Here is a 17,987-nt window from a genome sequence, read left to right on the forward strand (position 1 = left end):
CTACTAAGGCGCGGACGCGGACGTGGACGGGAGCGCGCCGCCGCAGCGCGCATGCCCCGGAGCCGAGCCCGGGCCGGGCAGCGGGGGGCCGGGCAGCGGGGGGGCCCGCCGCGGGGCCGGCCGGACGCCGCAGGTGAGGGAGCGGCCCTCGTGGGGCGCGGCGTGCGGCTGGGGGGCCCGGGCGCCCCACCCCCTGGAGGCCGGAGGCGGCCCTCCGCCCGACCGGACCGGGCGGCGTGGACGCCGAAGCCCCCGACCGGGCGGCGGGAGCCGGGCAAGCCGCGGGAGGGAGCGCGGGAGGGAGGGGCCGAGCCGGGGCGCGTGGGGCGCGTGGGGCCCCGCGCGCCGCCGCCGCCGCTTTGTTCCCCGGCGGCGGCCCCGCCCACGGCCCCCCGCGCGGCGGGGAGGGGTGCGGGGGCACTGCCCCGCGGGTGGGCCCCCTCTGCGGTCCTTTTGTGCGGGAGCCACGCGGGAGCCTCCGGTCGCCAAGCAGGTGAGCTGCTTGAGAAGCCGCCCCCACGGCCCCGCGCGCACACGCGGGCGGTGTTGTGCGAGCCGGCGTGGTGTTACACCGGCAGACGCGGCTCGCTCACCCACCCGCGCGCGTCCGTGCCCCCGCGGCGCCGCGGGCAGTGCGGTGCCCCCCGCGCGCGTCCGTGCCCCCGCGGGCAGTGCCAGCCCGCGCCGCGCCGCGGCCCTTAAGGAGCTCGGGGATGCCTGCCACCCTGCCCCGCCCCGGGCCCAGCCGGGCCGCGGCTTCCGTCCCGGCGCCTCCATCCCAGGCTCGGACCTTATTGTGGGGAGACGGGGAGGGAGGCACAGTCCAGACTTGCAAGGGGGGACCCCCACCCCCCCCGGGGAGGCGCTTCCCCTATTGCGGGTAGGAAACTGACCCACGGCTCACAATGCGGACGCGAAGTTCACGACTCCCCCTCAGAATTGGTGAGAGTCAAAGGCGGGACTTGAACCCCAGACGCTAGGGGAGTATTTGAGTTTTGTGGAGTTAAACTTGGAACAGGCGTTGCCCTCCATAACTAATTGGGAAGGGGCGGGACTACAAGGGGATTGACTGGAGGTAGCCCAGAGCTTTTGGAAGGTGGGAAAGGACAGAAGATACTTCTCTATAACGTGAATAGAAAAAGAACGGGGTTTTGGAGGCAGAAGTGGGAAGAGGTGGTAGTGCTCTTTTTCATGTAGAAAAACATTTTGCGGGGATAGTATTTTAATAGAATGGAAAAAGTTGTCTAGTAGATGGACTTGAGGTTCCTTGATGTGAACTACAGAACAGGAGGGGAGTGGGCCTAAAATTAGGCTGTTGCGACCTTCCTATATCTAGAAGGGAAGGGAAGCATCATCCTGCCTTGTATTTGCTTAATGAAAGGTCCTAAAAGCTAAAACCGTATAGTTTTTCTTATCTATTATTGGTTGTTCTTTCAGCTCAGCATAGGGACTGCTATCCAGTTTCCTTTAATTCTCTTGCACCTTTTTTGCCCCTTCTTTCTTTTCCTTTTTTTTCCCTTTGCTTTTCTGCTCTTTTATCTTATTTCCCCTCTTTTCTATATGGCTTTTTTTTTACTACTTCACTTTCCTCTAATTCTGTCAATCTACACACAATTACTAAGCACTTACTATGTGCCATATCCTGCCTAGAGCCAGAGAGACAAAGATCCCTATCCTCAAGAAACTCATTCTAATTGGAAGGCCAACATGAAAGCAATGATGTATATAAAAAGCATGTACGTTGTAAATAGGAGGGAAGAGACTTCAGAGACGGTAAAAAGGAGAGCCAGTGAACTGCCTTCCATAGATGATGGGATGTGATCTGAGTCTTCAAGAAAATAAGGAGTTAGAAATGAAGAACAGCCAATGGAAAGGCAGGGATTCAGAGTTAGGAATATCTTCTCAGAGCTTGGAGAGGTGTTTGCATTTTTTTTTTTGGTCATTATCTTTGCAGAGTCTGCTTTCTGCATTTTAGAAAGGAGGACTTTTCTCAAGCTAGACTTATCTACTAAAATATTCTTCTACCTGTAAAAATCATTTTAACCCATTTTTCAAGCTGCATCAACACTAATAATCCTAAAACATTTGCTTTTATCATCTCTCTCTCTGACCTTTTAATGCTCTCCAAGATCAGTCCTCTACCTGTCCAACCTTATTTTTTTAATATTCTTTGCCCTACAAGGCAAAGTGCTTCACTTATGTTCTACTTCCTCTTGTGTGTATGTGTGTGTTTGGGGGGTGGGGTGTCTGTGTGTCTAAAAGAGATCAACCTATTTAATTTATGAAGCCTTTGGACCCCCTCTCAGTATAATGTTCATTGTCTTCATTCATACTTAAGGAAAGTGCTCAATTTGAATTAGGATTTAAAATTTGAATTAAGTTAATAAAAATAAAGGCATCTTTTTTTCCCTTCCAAGTTCATAAACCCCTTGAAATCAATCCATGGACCCCAGGTTATGAAACATAAGTTCTGTTGGTACTATAAGTTAATACAATTAAATCTGGTTAGCACTTAATTGATCAGTACTATACATGGTAATTTCCTCAGGTAGATTGTAAACTAGTTCTTTATGACTTCTGTATTCCTCATACCATCAAATAGAATTGGACACACAGAAGTTTAATACATGTTTATTAATTGTTTGTATCATGTGTTGTACTAGTCCCCATATAATATTTAAAGATCATTACAATGGTCCAAAGTTTACTAGATGGTCTAGGGTTGGGGGGGGATTTAACCTAGGGTGAGAAAGGATCATCTCAGTCTGCACTATGGAAAGAAGTTCTTAACTTCAAGAACATCACATTTCCATTGAAGTATTATTACTTACTTGTGTTTATATTTTATTCTCAAATAGAATATAAGATTTTTCAGGGATAATGTAATTTGCCTTTATTAAGCATGTGCTTAATAAATATATATTGTTTGTCCACATTTTCAAGCATATGATTTTTGAACTATTCCTATTTATGTGCCAACGACAAGGAGTAACAGCATTTTTTTCCTTCTTTTTTATAGGAAACTACAATGGAGAAGACTTTTTTTGTATCTCTGCTCTTCACATTAGTCATATCAGTATTAAGTAATCATCATGGAATGGAATCAGAAAAAAGTGTTCCCAATTGGGCAACTAGTATTAATGTTGATTTGGCAATTGTTACTCAGCGGCAGCACTTACAGGAACTGTTCCATCGATATGGTGAAAATAATTCTTTGACAGTTGAAGGATTTAAAAAATTGCTTCAGAATATAGGCATTGATAAAACTAAGAAAATCCACATAAATCATGACCATGATCATCACCGTCATCACCATACCACCACAAATAAAAATATTAAGAAAACTCTGTGTCCAGATCACGAATCTGGTGGTACAAGTAAGGATACTAGGAATAGCCAGGTTAAAGGACTACACAAATCAGAAAATACTGAGAACCAGCCAAGCATTTTAGTCAAGGACAGTGTTGGTGAAATGACCACAGCTATTTACACTGCCATAGAAGGAAATAATTTTCTAAAAACTACCAAACAGCTTCTGCCCAAAGATTTGAACAGTTCCTTGGCACCTAATACTACAGAGGGTAGTGGTATGAGCTTGCTGGCAAGTGAAAAAACAAATGAATCAGTTGTGGGTGAGCCAGACAGAGGAGGAAGCTCTATATTTTCTAAGCATTCCAACCAAAATGTCCAGGAGGTAAGACTTTGTTTATTATTTTTAATTCAATGTGCTGAGTGATATGCTACCATGAACATTAGCATTGGAAGAGAAAAAAAGAGAAGGGTAAATACTGAAAAGTTTTTCCTTCTCAGTTTTTGCCTTAGCTTGACCTTTTCTATAACACAATAGCTTATTTATAACAGAACACAGTTGCCTGTGAATTTAAAATGCCTCATAAAAAAAAAAAGCTGATTCCATAAAGTGAGTGTCACAACATCTCCCTGGACTGTCACTCCTGGCCTGTTTGAGAGTGATTCCCAGTATCTGTACTTCATTTTAGGATGTTTGCCCAAATTGTCAAACCAAAATTAATTTAAGAGTCTCTTGAATTTAAATGATTTTCCCTATGATGTTTTATGTGTTTTTTTCCAAGTTACATTTTGTAATAATGCATTTTATAATTTGAAATGTTTTGTTTTCATTAGTGCTTCAATGCTTCAAAACTTCTCCAGTCTCATGGAATGGGCATACAAGTATTGCTGAATGCAACAGAATTTAATTACCTTTGCCCAGCTATTATCAATCAGATTGATGGCAAATCCTGTATAGTTCATGTAACCAGTGAAAAGAAGACTGAAATTCCTCCGAAGACCTATTCTTTACAAATAGGTAAGATGGAATTATGTTCTTCAGAAGCTTTGTTTAACTTTGCAGGGCATGTAATGGGAAAGAGGGAAGAGGTAGAATATGTCCTCTATGAAAATTTATCACATTTTAAAAAATAACCTAAGTAGACTGATATTTTTATCATGTAAACTTAAAAATTTAGGAGAGTTGTGTTTTTTTTTTTTTAAGAAATTTTGTTTAGGAGACAGTGGTGTCCAAAGGAAACAGTACTAGGTTTAAAATTACAAGAGTTTCCTGAAATGCTTCCTATCAATATGATATTGGACAAAGTCACCTCATCTCCTTCACCCTCAGTTTCTTGACTTGTAAAATAAGAAAACTGAACTAGAATTAGATGGATGCAAGCACTCTGAAACATTCCACTTCAACCATGTTGCACAAACAAAACTATCAGTACAAAAGTGAGAAACATAAATAAAGTGAAAAAAGTATGTTTCAGCCTGCTTGCAGTTCATCAGAGCTCTCCCTAGATGTGATTAACATTTTGCATCATGGATCTTTTAGAGTCATCCTGTATTATTTTATTAATCAGAGTAGCCAAGTCACATGTAATCAATATTGCTGTTATTTTGTTCAATGTTCTTTTAGTTCTGTTCACTTTGCTTTGCTTCAATTAAATAGCCTTCCCAGGTTTTCTGAGACCATTTCCTTTGTCACAATATCACCAAGCTTGGGGGCGGCTAGGTGGTGCAGTGGATAGAGCACTGGTCTTGGAGTCAGGAGTACCTGAGTTCAAATCCGTCCTCAGACACTTAATAATTACCTAGCTGTGTGGCCTTGGGCAAGCCACTTAACCCCATTGCCTTGCAAAAAAAAAACTAAAAAAAAAATAATATCACCAAGCAATTAGATGGCAAAGTGAAGACAGTATCAGGTCCATGTCAAGCAGACTCATTTTCTTGAGTTCAAATTTGGCTTCCTATCACTTACTAAGTGATCCTAGACAAGTCACTTAACCCTGTTTCCTCATCTGGAAAAATGAGCTGGAAAAGGAAATAGCAAACCACTCCAGTGTCTTTGCCAAGATAACTCCAAATGGGTTCATGAAGAGTTAGACAACATTGAACAACAACAATCCAAAAAGTTGAATTACCTGTCCTAAGAAGTGATGGTATCCTCTTCTACCCTGGTATTCTTAAAGCAGAAACTGGACATTCATTGTTAGGTGCATTTATAGAAGAGGTTTTTTTCCCATGTATAGATTAAAGTAAATGACCTCTCAGCTCCTTCTATTTTCAAATTCTCTGTTTATGTGGTGTGTACTTTGCTCCTGATAATGTAATTATAAAAATTTCTCATTTACAGATTGTTTGCCCTGAAATAGCCCTCAGAGCTCAGCTGGGCAAATATCCACCTTTTTTTTTTTTTTACAGTTGAGGAAATTATGGTGATTAAGGGATTTGCCAGGTGCTTAATCAAATGATTTGGTGGATTGAAATACCAAGTTTCAAAGAACTCCCATCCCAAGAGCAAGACCATACATCCTAGAAAGCATAATCATTTCTTTCCAGCCCAGGACTGGTCTTAACAATGTATTAAGAACTCCCTGGTTAAGAATATGAACCTGAAAATATTTTTCAATTTATTTGTCATTTTACCACAGCCTTAGTTCTGATAACAATAGTTAACATTTATATAATGCTTTAAAGTTGGAAAAGCACTGTACAAGTAATTTTTTCATTTTATATTCACAAAAACCCTAAAAGGTAGGCACTATTATTTTCCTCATTTCACAAATGAGGAAGCTGAAATGGTGGTTGTGATTGACCCAGGGTCTATAATCCAGGTTGGATTTGAGTTTAGCCCTTCCTCACTTTAGGTCCTATGCTTTGATGCACTTTGCCCCCTAGCTGCAAGTCATAGTCTTGCAAGCCAAGAAAACAAGTAACTTGTATATCAGTTGCATATTTACTTTTTGTGTGTCTTTTGTTTTAACAGCTTGGATTGGTGGATTCATAGCTATTTCTATCATTAGTTTCCTTTCTTTGCTTGGTGTCATCTTGGTACCCCTGATGAATCGTGTGTTTTTCAAGTTTCTTCTAAGTTTTCTTGTGGCATTGGCTGTTGGGACATTAAGTGGTGATGCCTTTTTACATCTTCTTCCACATGTAAGTAGTATTAGCCCATTTTAGCATACTTTATTATTTAGTATAGATGGTATTTATTAGTTCTTCAGGGTTACCTTACAGTGTTTATTTACTAAAATTGTATGTTGTCATGAACATACTAGAAGTTTGATTTTTGAGTGATGTAATTTTTGAAATAACATGGCAAAACTGATTTGTATGTACAAGTTTTTATGCTTTTTTGCTTTTTTTTCCTTAAGGAAAGTTACTAAGTATAAATTTAATGTTTTGAATTTTTAAAAAATATTGAAAGGAGATTGATAAAGGAATATTGGCCGCATAATTCCAGTCAGCAATAAAACAGCCCTTAGGCTGTCTGAGCTGGATTCGATTTATTAGGGAAACTGGTGGCCTCAACAGTTGATTCCAAGACCTTCCTCTCTGCCTAGGATCCTAATGTTCAGAAGCTTAGGGATTTTATAGACCCAGGAGAGTCTTGCCAATGAGACACTATTATTCTTTCTAAGTTTACTCATAAAAGAAATCCCAGAGAAGGAGGTGATGCACAGTCCATAATTTTATATGGGTACTTTTTGTACTTGCAAATATTTACATTTAGATTCAAGCTCCAATCTACCTTATTATAACTCTGCTCTTGATATGTTTTTAGAGTTTTGTGATGCTTTAGTATTTACAATGTGACTTTTAAAAAATAAAAAATCTTCTGGAGTTGATTTTCCATCGTAATTTTTCTTCTTAACTGTCTAATTGGTTATATCTTACTAACAGGAAGAGCAAACATTGGGTAGATATTGTTTATTGGGTAGATATTTTCTTGTTGATGGTGGTTGTTATGTAATGGTTCATAAGCAAAACCTTGCAATTAACAAACTACCTTGCTTATAATAGCTTTGCATGATGGAGCAAGCATTTTTTTTTTTAGGTTTTTGCAAGGCAAATGGGGTTAAATTGCTTGCCCAAGGCCACACAGCTAGGTAATTATTAAGTGTTTGAGACCAGATTTCAACCCAGGTACTCCTGACTCCAGGGCTGGTGCTTTATCCACTGCACCACCTAGCCACCCCTGGAGCAAGCATTTTCAATCCCATTTTACAGAATAAAAAATTGAGGCTCACTGAAATTAAGTTACTTGTGTAAGAATTATATGAAAAATAAGTTGGGGGAGAAGTAGAAGACTCAGGTCAGCTGACTGCAAAGCTTTTTCTGTTCCCCTTCCTCTGTTTCAATAAGTAATGTGAGTGTGTGTGTATTCAATAAGTAATATATATGAGGAAAATGTTATTTGGTCAGGAAAGAAAGCAGTAAATGTTTAAGAAGGTTTAATACTTATGTAAATGCTATTTGAAATGTGAATTTTAAGAAAATGTATTAGGCAGAATTGGCATAAGATGAATTACATTTAGATAAACTTAAACCCTAAAGTTTTGTGGCACTCCTGTCCCTGTTACACCCCTCATTTCCAGGAAAGCTTCTGAAACAATTTTCTTTCCACCCCACCTATCTAATGTTTGTTGGTAAAAGATTTTGTTTTCTTTTCAAGTTTTAGATTATTTACTTTTTATAACTTTTTGCATAAAAGGTTGATTTAGCCTTGTGTATACATTTAGTAAGGTTATAGTCAATGAAAAATTTTTTAATTAAAATTTTTTAACAATTAAAGATTTATTAACAAATTTTAATAAGTTAAAATCACCTTTTCCATTTTATTTTTTATTAAGTAAGTCATTCTCAGAGGATCATGTCACTCTTTCAAAATACCACAAGTCTCAGACTGGCAGTGAAGTCTTTAACATCTTTGAGATAATAGGAGGTTATCACTTCATTCTGGTGGTACCTCTGATGGTCCTAGTCCTTTGCAGGTAGCAAGAATAGCATGCGCACCCTCTCTCTCTCTCTCTCTCTCTCTCACACACACACACACACACACACACACACACGCACACGCATACATATACACATACAGTCTCTCTCTCTCTCTCTCTGGAGAATTTATACTGGTTCTACTGCTTGTTAGTGAGAGTATCTTTTTTTTTTAGGTTTTTGCAAGGCAAATGGGGTTAAGTGGCTTGCCCAAGGCTACACAGCTAGGTACTTATTAAGTGTCTGAGACTGGATTTGAACCCAGGTACTTCTGACTCCAGGGCCGGTGCTTTATCCACTGCGCCACCTAGCCACTCCATGAGTATTTTTGGTTTTTAAAAAGTATGATTCTTAGTGTGTATGTCATCTATGTCCTAGAGATTGTTACCTTTTTTTAATTTGTTTTTTTGCTCTGAACTTCATAAATGTCAAAGTGAACATTTCTATATAAAAGGTATAACAGAATAAGAGGATTGGATATCAAACTATTACTCTTAGCTTACTTTTCCTTTTAAGTATGGAGTAAAGTCATCTTGTGATTTTCAAAGTTATTCTGCTTCTCTTATTTTTTTTCTTTCCTTTTGTTCTCTTCTGTGCATTTAAAAAATTTTCCAATGGTCCTCTTATTTTTCTTTTTGATTGACCCTATTGCTCCTCTCCCCTATTGAAAGAAAAAGAGAACAAAACTCTTAAATACTTATGGTGAAGCAAAATAAGTTCCCACATTGACTATGTTCAAAAATGTATTTACAACTTGCCATTATCACTAAATTGTCAACAGAACAGCATATCTATCCTGTTAGGTCATTGGTGTCAAACTGAGGGATACATATTGCCTTGACTTAAAAAGCCATAAATTAACATTATTTGTGTTGTATTGTATTTTTATGTGTTTTGTTTAGATTTTACCAGTTATGTTTTAATCTGATTCTGGCCACTTTGGTCTGACACCTCTTATTAAATGCTTATGTTCATCTCAAAATGAGATTTATAACTACTGTACACAGTGGTATAAACCTAGCTAGATGGCACAGTAGATAGAGCACCAGCCTTGGAGACAGGAGGTCCCAATTTCAAATCTGGTCTCAGACACTTGAACTTAACTAGCTGTGTAACTTGGGCAGGTCACTTAACCATGATTACCTTGCCTCCGAACCTGATTCATATCTGACTACTGGACCCAACTGGCTTCTGAGGAGCAACTCAAATCCAATTCATGTGCTTGTCATAGCATCACCTCCCTGATGTCATGGTCTTTGTCAAAAAGAGGGACATAGATCATCATTACACAGTTGCCAGCTACGCACAGAAATCTACCTCTATATTGAGGGTCCAGTGCCTATCATAGTCTGATAAAACTTAAAATTCCTTTCCTATTGGCAAGCCTGAACCTTGGAATTCGGTAAATGTGCTTTTGTAAATCCTACAAGATTCACCAGTTTTTGATGAATGTTGACTGTCTAATGTGGATGATACATTTGGTTTAATTAGCATATGTATTATAAACAAACTCCAGACTTTCCACTGGAAAAATTTCAATCTTTGAAAAATGTTCTTTGGGCTTATGTTTGCATTGGCAAATATCCTGGCAAAGAAACAAATTCTTACACGTGCCTGAGTTTTCTAGATAATTGAAATATATAACCCTTTAAAATGAATTATTTTTTCATCATACATGGTAAACAGCTTATTAAATAGAACTTGACCTTTTTTATGAAAACTTGGGGTCATTGTTATGAGCATCATTATAGTAATGTTCTATGTGAATTTATTTTGTTTGACTATGCATTTTTATTGTAAAGGTTTTGATTAGAAAGGTTTAGGAGGAAGGGGAGGGAACAGCAATATAATATAGCAATAGTAATGACAGAAAATGAAAAGAAATAAAAAGCGGGACACAAGCAGTTTTTATTTTTTTATTTTAGGTTTTTTTTTTTTGCAAGGCAAACGGGGTTAAGTGGCTTGCCCAAGGCCACACAGCTAGGTAATTATTAAGTGTCTGAGACCGGATTTGAACCCAGGTACTCCTGACTCCAGGGCCGGTGCTTTATCTACTATGCCACCTAGCCTCCCCACAGAAGCAGTATTTAAAGTATACCGAGAAGAATAGAAAGAAGCACAGGTGAGCTATGAAAGTCATGAATTCGAGATTCAGTTTCTTTTTTAAAAAAATGATATGGGGGAGGCTAGGTGGCGCAGTGGATAAAGCACCGGCCCTGGAGTCAGGAGTACCTGGGTTCAAATCCAGTCTCAGACACTTAATAATTACCTAGCTGTGTGGCCTTGGGCAAGCCACTTAACCCCGTTTGCCTTGCAAAAACCTAAAAAAGAAACCTGAATGTGATGGAACATTGCTCTACTATCCGAAACAATAACTCCTGGTGATGAATACAGAAAAACATGCAAAGACCCTTATAAACTCTGCATACAAATTGAAATAAGCCAACCCAGGGAAACCAGCTACAATGACTACCACAATGTAAATTGAAAAAGCATTAACAAACTAAATGTTGATAAATTATAATGACCAAAGTAACCCCACAGAAGAGTTATGAGAATGTACTACTACCTTTGACAGAAATGAGGGCTACAGGAGCACATGCTACCCTGAAAATAATAATTGGACTAAGTTGGTTTTTTGGGTGGTATAGCTTGACTTTTTCCCTAATTTTTTATTCTTTGTTATGATGGAATGTCCTGAGGGATGGGAGAGGAATATATTGAGAGATGTTGGTGCTATACAAACATGATATTAATAAACTTTAAAAAGAAAAAAATTAAGCTCCTTGGGCGTGTCCTAGTTTTATTTTCTTTCTATATCTCCAGCACTTTCTATATCTCCATGCTATTTGACTTAGACTAGTAAGTAAATGTTGGTGACTAAATGACCACAGACTTGCCCATTTCAGTTTTCCCTTTACTGCTGTATGTAATGTAATGGAGTGATGTAAAGAAGTGATAGGTTTTTTAATAACTATAAAAGAGCTTCCTTGCTTCCAGGAAGTTTCCTCAAAAATTTGGGGTCTTATTTAAACATCTTTCATCTTTAAAAGATAACACTTCTATAGAAATGATGTCAAGACCACACAACTTAACAAATAATTGAAGTCACTAGGGAGCTACCATCTGGATAAGTGTGTTTTTGTGGACATACATATAAGTGTGTGCACTCTCTCCACTTATCTATGTATATATGTGTGTGCTTATCAAAGCATTTGGTCCAAAATAGAAAACACACACACACACAAAACCTTTGATGCAATTAGTTTGATACTTATAGGTTCCACTATATTTAATAATCGTATTTTGTTTTTAATGTGAAAGAATTCTTAATGTTGCTTCTTAAGTGACATTAGCAAGTCATTTGTAATAATTTGTAAGTTAGTAAATTAAGTCTAACGTTTTTTCATAGTCTCATGCAAGTCACCATCACAGTCATAGTCATGAGGACCAACCTCTTCAAGCAAGCAGAGGACCTCTTTTTAGTCATCTGTCTTCTCAAAATATAGAAGAAAGCTCTTATTTTGACTCTACTTGGAAAGGTCTTACAGCTCTTGGAGGCCTGTATTTCATGTTTCTTGCTGAACATTTAATCACATTGATCAAACAATTTAAGGATAAGAAGAAAAAGGTAAAATATTAATATCTAGTTCTTAATGCATTTCAAAAGCTATTCATACTGATACATGGTATATCTGTGGTGTGGGATCTTAGATTTGGAGAGTTAGTACTCTCTAGTCCTGCTACTTAAGGGACCTTAGGGAATATCTATAGGTCTCAGTATTTTTAGAATCTTCTTCCCTAAAGTCTCCAAGACTAGATGAGATTGAAAAGGAAAAAGATGGATGACTAGGCTTATGGCATTAACAGGTTTTCCTAGAATCAGTAATGCAATAAGTTCCCAGTAAATATTACTTAGTGACAGTGATGAGCACTGCATGCTGTCCTATAGTTTATCTTCTTTTTTGACTAGAAATTTATGTGGCACTCACTCAGGCTTTGACTGGAAAGTGGTATATAGTTACCCAGATGATTCTCATGCTGTATTGATGGTACATTTTCAATTACATGATTTATATCATCCATACTCAAAGACCTCTTTCCTCATCTGTCCTGGGTAGTTCAAGCAGATGTTTTTTCTGCAACTAGCTCTAATCTTTTTAGGCTGGAAGTGAATAGAAGGGGTTGAGAGAATTACCCAGCCCTTTGATATGGATGCTCTCTTTTTTACTTAATTCAACACATATACATTAAGTGCCTTTTTATAAACATGGTCCTATGTTAATGATATATGCAAGATAATGGGTAAAGAAAAGCTTGTAGTAGTTGTTAGTTGTAGTAGTTGTTAAATGGTGCTTTGGATAGAGTACCAGACCTGGAGTCAAAAAGACTCATCTTCCTGAGTTATGTCTATATGTATATAAGATGTCCTTTTTCCCCACCCCAAAAGATGCAATGTCCTCTCCTACACTCTAAAGTAATCAGTCTGGTAGTAATCTGTTAATATGGCTTTTATAGTATACATGCATATGTGTGTGTGTGTGTGTGAATATATATATATATATATATATGCTTAAATATTTGATTATAGACATTTGCAAATTCTATTAAAGTATTACTTTCTCTTGTTTCTTTAGACTCAAAAAAAACCTGAAAGTGATGATGAGATGGAGATTAAGAAACAGTTTTCCAAGTATGAAACTCAACTTTCAACAAATGAAGAGAAATTAGACACAGATGATCGTAAGTCCTGGTTATCAAATCTGAGGAAGAAACCCTTTTCCTTGATCAAAGGAGCTAATACTATATCTACTTTCTAAAGAACAGCAGTTAACATTAAATTGTATAGCCTAAAAAGGGAGAATGTTTTCATTTTCAGAGGAAATTTGCCAAAAGATTCAAAGATAGTCACCCTGATCCTATGAAATCTTATTATACACTTAGACTAAACCATTTGTTCCACTGGAGGAGTGTGGTGATCTTGGCTAAGTCATTTATTTTAGGTTCAGTCAAATTTTAAAATGTTATTTCTTTATCTCTACTACTAAGGTTTGCCTTGAGTGAATTCCCTTAACACTATCATTATATGTGAAACTCAAAAACTTACAAAAAGATGAATTTTGAAAACTATCTTTGCATGTAATTGAAAAAATAAAATAAAGTGACATTTAAAAGATACCATTATAACCCAGAATTTGAACTAAACCCAAGCCCTGAAATTACTAATGTAAGAAATCCCAATAAGAACTTTTAAAACTAAATCAGAGCTTCATCCAGATTCTTCTTTCCTATTATAGTTTGCCACATGAACTTGAAGTACAGAGAGATTAAGTAATCAATAAACAGAATAAATAAGTCCTGACAGGCTGTTGTGGTGTTCCAAGGAGATGATAGGTGGAAGGCCTCACTAGCCTTCAAGTCCTACTGCAGCTGGTCTGATAGCCCCCACCAAAAAAAAATCTTACAGCTATAAAGAGCATGGCTAAGATTAAAACTCAAGTCTTTAAATTCCAGATTCATTATTTTTTTTTTAAATATCATGCTGCATTTTGTGCTTATTTCATCCTTACTGGTATATTCTTTTGGAGGGAATTCTTGGTGGTTCTTGGTGGCTGTTTATTTATAGTGTTTTCTTCATTTCCCTGCCTTCTGATTCACTTTTATGAAGTTTGTACACACACACACGGACGCGCACATACACACACACACACACACACACACACACACACACACACATTACCTGGTCTTTGAATAATTATAAACAGTTGTCATGTGACTTTTAGTTCCTAGTGCAAAGCGTGTATTATTATGAGTTTGGTATTTATTAACGAACAGTAATTACTAATAAGGTAATTATTCAGGATTTGGAAAAAGGAGTTGTTCTACTCATAGAATATGTGTAATTAAAGGATCTTATGTGATCTTTCAAAAACTATATGTATTCACTATTTTCATTTCATCTCCTCTTACTCCTTAGTCATTGGGGCTGCTTTCCTGCTGTTTATAAATAGTCCCACATTTTCTCCATCCTTTAAAAAAACTCATTTGATCCATCCAACCCCACGAGCTATTATGCATTATCTTTTCTCCCTTTTGAAACTTAACTCCTTGAGAAAGTTATGTCATCACTGCTTTTACCTCTTTTTCCTCTCATTCTTTTAGCTCTCTGTTGTTTAGTTTCTGACCTCATCATTCAAATGAAATTCTCTCCAGAGTTATCAATGATTACTTAATTTCCAGATATAATGGTCTTTTTTTTTTTTTTGAGTCCTTTTTTAAACCTTCCCCATTTGACACTGTTGACTCCTCTCCTATTTGGATTTTATGATGCTTCTCTCTTCTGGTTTTCCCCATATCTATTTATTTCTTTTTCTTACTCATTATCTATATAATATCTCCAATGGTGAGTTTGACCTTCTTCTCTCTATTATACTCTCTTGATGATTTCATTTGCTCCCACTGGTATAGCTCTCATCAATATGCATATGATTCCTGACTCTATATCTCCAGCTCCAGGCTCTCCCCTGAGGATTTGTCCTGTATTATCAACTGCCTTTCAAACTAGAAGTCCTAGAAACATTTTCAGTTCAACATGTCCAAAATTTAACTTATTTTTCTTCCCTTCCCAGCACCCCTCTTTTCCTAACTTCACTGCTTCTATTTAAGATACCATCTTCTCTTCAGTCTTATGGGATCATCTTGAGCATTACCATGAATTCCTAATTTTCTCTCTCCCTTTCTCCATAAACATACACACAAGGGGCAGCTAGGTGGCATAGTGAGTCTGGCCTTGGAGTCTGGAGGACCTGAGTTCAAATCTGTCCTCAGACACTTACTAATTACCTAGTTGTTTGACCTTGGGCAAGTCACTTAACCCCATTGCCCTCCCCCCAAAAATGAAAAAAAAATAAACACACACAAAACTATTTATCTTACTATTTCTATCTCCAGCAATATAGTTTACCATCCATATTGTCTTCTCTATTTAAATAGCTGCCACAGTTATTTTAGGCTGTCATTACCTTTCACATAAGTTATTAAAAGTTTCCTGATTAGTCTCACTCCATCAAGTCTCCTCACCTCTGTAGTCCATCAGATGCTCTCCTACTTAACCAGTTTCAATGCCGTCCTGTTTAAGGGATACACTATAACCTCCTTTATAGCTTTTAAAGCCCTTCACAGCCTGACCCTAACCTGTCTCTTCCCACATTCTATAATCCAACCATTTAGTAATCATTTTTTAAGCACTTTCTAGTGCCAGACGGTGTGCTAAGCCCCTTGGAGACAAACTTTAAAGATTATGTTCTCGGGGCAGCTAGGTGGTGCAATGGATAGAGCACTGGCCCTGGAGTCAGGAGTACCTGAGTTCAAATCCGGCCTCAGACACTTAATAATTACCTAGCTGTGTGATCTTAGGCAAGCCCCTTAACCCCATTTGCCTTGCAAAAAAAAAAAAAAGATTGTGTTCTCAAGGAGCTCCCAATCTAGTGAGTAAATAGCACTTACACGACTATGTACAGATGTATGTGAATGGGAGGAAATCTCTGAGCACATAGACTGGGGTAACTGGGAAAGTTTTGCAGAAGGTTGGATTTTAGTTGGGTTTGAAAGAAGCCAGGAAAATCAAAATTTGGAAATGAGAGAGCATTCCAAGCATAGTGCATGACCTAGAGTTGAAAGATGGGGTTGTTTGGTTCAAGGCACAACAAGGGACCAGCATCACTGCATTGAAATGAACTTGGGAAGGGAATAAAACAAGATTGGAAAGGAAGGAAAGGACCAGGTTACAAAAGACTTGGAGTGCTAGGGTATTTTGTATTTGTTCCTGGATGTGATAGGAAGCCTCTGGAATTTATTGAATGGAGAACACTGACATGGAGAGACCTGCATTTCAGCAATATTAATTAGTTAAGTGGAATATGGGCTAAAGTAAGGAAAGAAATTTGTCAAAGAGATTAACACCAACCAGCAAAGTAATTGCACTACTCCAGGGGTGACATGATGAGGTCCTGTGTCAAGAGGAAAGAAGGGAGTATGAGAATTGTGGTTTTGAAATGTATTGGTTATAGAGGACTGATAGTGAAAAGTCAGGGCTGTGAGTCTAGGTGCCTGAGTGGATAATGGTATCCCATTGGTGGCTAGGTGGTACAGTGGATAGAGCACTGGCCCTGGAGTCAGGAGTACCTGAGTTCAAATCTGACCTCAGACACTTAATAATTGCCTAGCTATGTGACTGTGGTCAAGTCACTTAACCCCATTGCTTTGCAAAAGAAAAAAATGGGGAAGTTTTTTTTTATTTGTTCGTTTCAATGCAATTGGGGTTAAGTGACTTGCCCGAGGTCACATGACTAGATAATTGGTTTTTTTGAGTGTCTGAGGCATGAATTCAGGTACTCCTGACTCCAGGGCCAGTGCTCTATCCTCTGCACCACCTAGCTGCCCCAGGAAGTGTGGATGAGGGAGGCACTTAGAGGAAATACAGTTCAGTTTTGAATTTAAAATGTCAGTGGGACTCCCATCCTATAGATGACTGAAATTCGGTGACTAGAGATCAATAAAGAAATTAGGACTAGATACTAGATCTGAAAATGAACCTCAAGATAGTAATTTAATCCCTTGGAGCTAATGAGATTAAGGGAAATAGAGGACCCCGGAAAGAGCCCTGGGGAGGTATTCAGTATTATACCCCCATTAGCAGATATGACCTAGTCAAAGGGTCTATGAAGAAAATGAAGGAGCAGTCTTTTGGATAAGAGAATTAGGATAAATATGATGTCACAGAATAGAAAAAAGAAGTTGTTCAAAATTTTCAAAGGCTATAAGAGAGGTCATAAAGGATGGAGATTTAAAAAAACATAAGATTAGACAGGTAAGTGATCTTTAGTAACTTTGTAAAGAGCAGTAATGAGATTGGAAACTTAGAAAGTTGAGAAGAAAGGTAAAACCTTTGATGATAGACAGTTTTTTTCAAGTTTATCCATAAAAGGGAGGAGGGATAGAGGACAATAGCTAGCTGGAATAAGTGAATCAAGTTTTTTTTTTTGAGGTTAGAGAAGACTTGAGTGTATTGCAAACAATTAGAAGCGGCCAGGAGAAAGGAAGAAATGAAGAGAAGTGAGAGAGGAGGGATGATTGAGGGGATATCCACTGGGATCAGTTGTGCAAGTGGTAAGGAGAAGGCCTTCCTCATATGAAATAGGAGTGAAGGCAGGATGGTGGCAGAAGGCATCTGCGAGGAATTGAGGAAGGGAGAAGAGGATGATCTCAGGGAATGATCACAATTTTTTCAGTAAAAAGGGTACACAGGGTGTTCAGCTGAGAGGCTGTGAGGGCAGAGAGCTCTGGGAAGTTTGAGGAGGAATGAAAGAAAAGGTTTGTCTGAGCTACTGTGGTGAGTAGAATAAGGAGTTATTTAGAATGGTTTAAAAAGATTGCTTTGCTCTGGTGAGGCCCCAGTTGAGATTATGTAGCATCATATTTTTGTTCCTCACATAAAATGTGTATCTTCTCATGCCTGGACTACACTTGTGTCTGCTTGCCTCTCAATCCTAGAAATTTTCTTTTTCTTTCAGCTACAATCTTCTGCATGAAGCTTTTCTGACCCTGCCTGCTAATGTTAGTGTCCCATCTACTAAACTTCTTGGGTTTTTTGCTGTTTTCATATGTTTATGTTAATTTTATGCTATACATATATA

The 17,987-nt window shown here is 38.4% G+C and overlaps 1 protein-coding gene across 1 annotated transcript in view; it reads left to right on the top strand.

Moving 5' to 3' along the window:
- The first annotated feature begins 51 nt into the window (after window positions 1–51).
- SLC39A6 (solute carrier family 39 member 6) overlaps window positions 52–17,987 on the top strand; it is a 36,327-nt gene continuing 18,391 nt past the window's right edge. Inside the window, 7 exon segments of the mRNA XM_074199900.1 lie at window positions 52–93; window positions 95–133; window positions 3,020–3,694; window positions 4,144–4,327; window positions 6,284–6,453; window positions 11,705–11,923; window positions 12,930–13,035. Coding sequence (XP_074056001.1) covers window positions 52–93; window positions 95–133; window positions 3,020–3,694; window positions 4,144–4,327; window positions 6,284–6,453; window positions 11,705–11,923; window positions 12,930–13,035 — 1,435 coding nt within the window.

Source organism: Macrotis lagotis, chromosome X, assembly GCF_037893015.1.
Source record: "Macrotis lagotis isolate mMagLag1 chromosome X, bilby.v1.9.chrom.fasta, whole genome shotgun sequence".
NCBI lineage: Eukaryota > Metazoa > Chordata > Mammalia > Peramelemorphia > Peramelidae > Macrotis > Macrotis lagotis.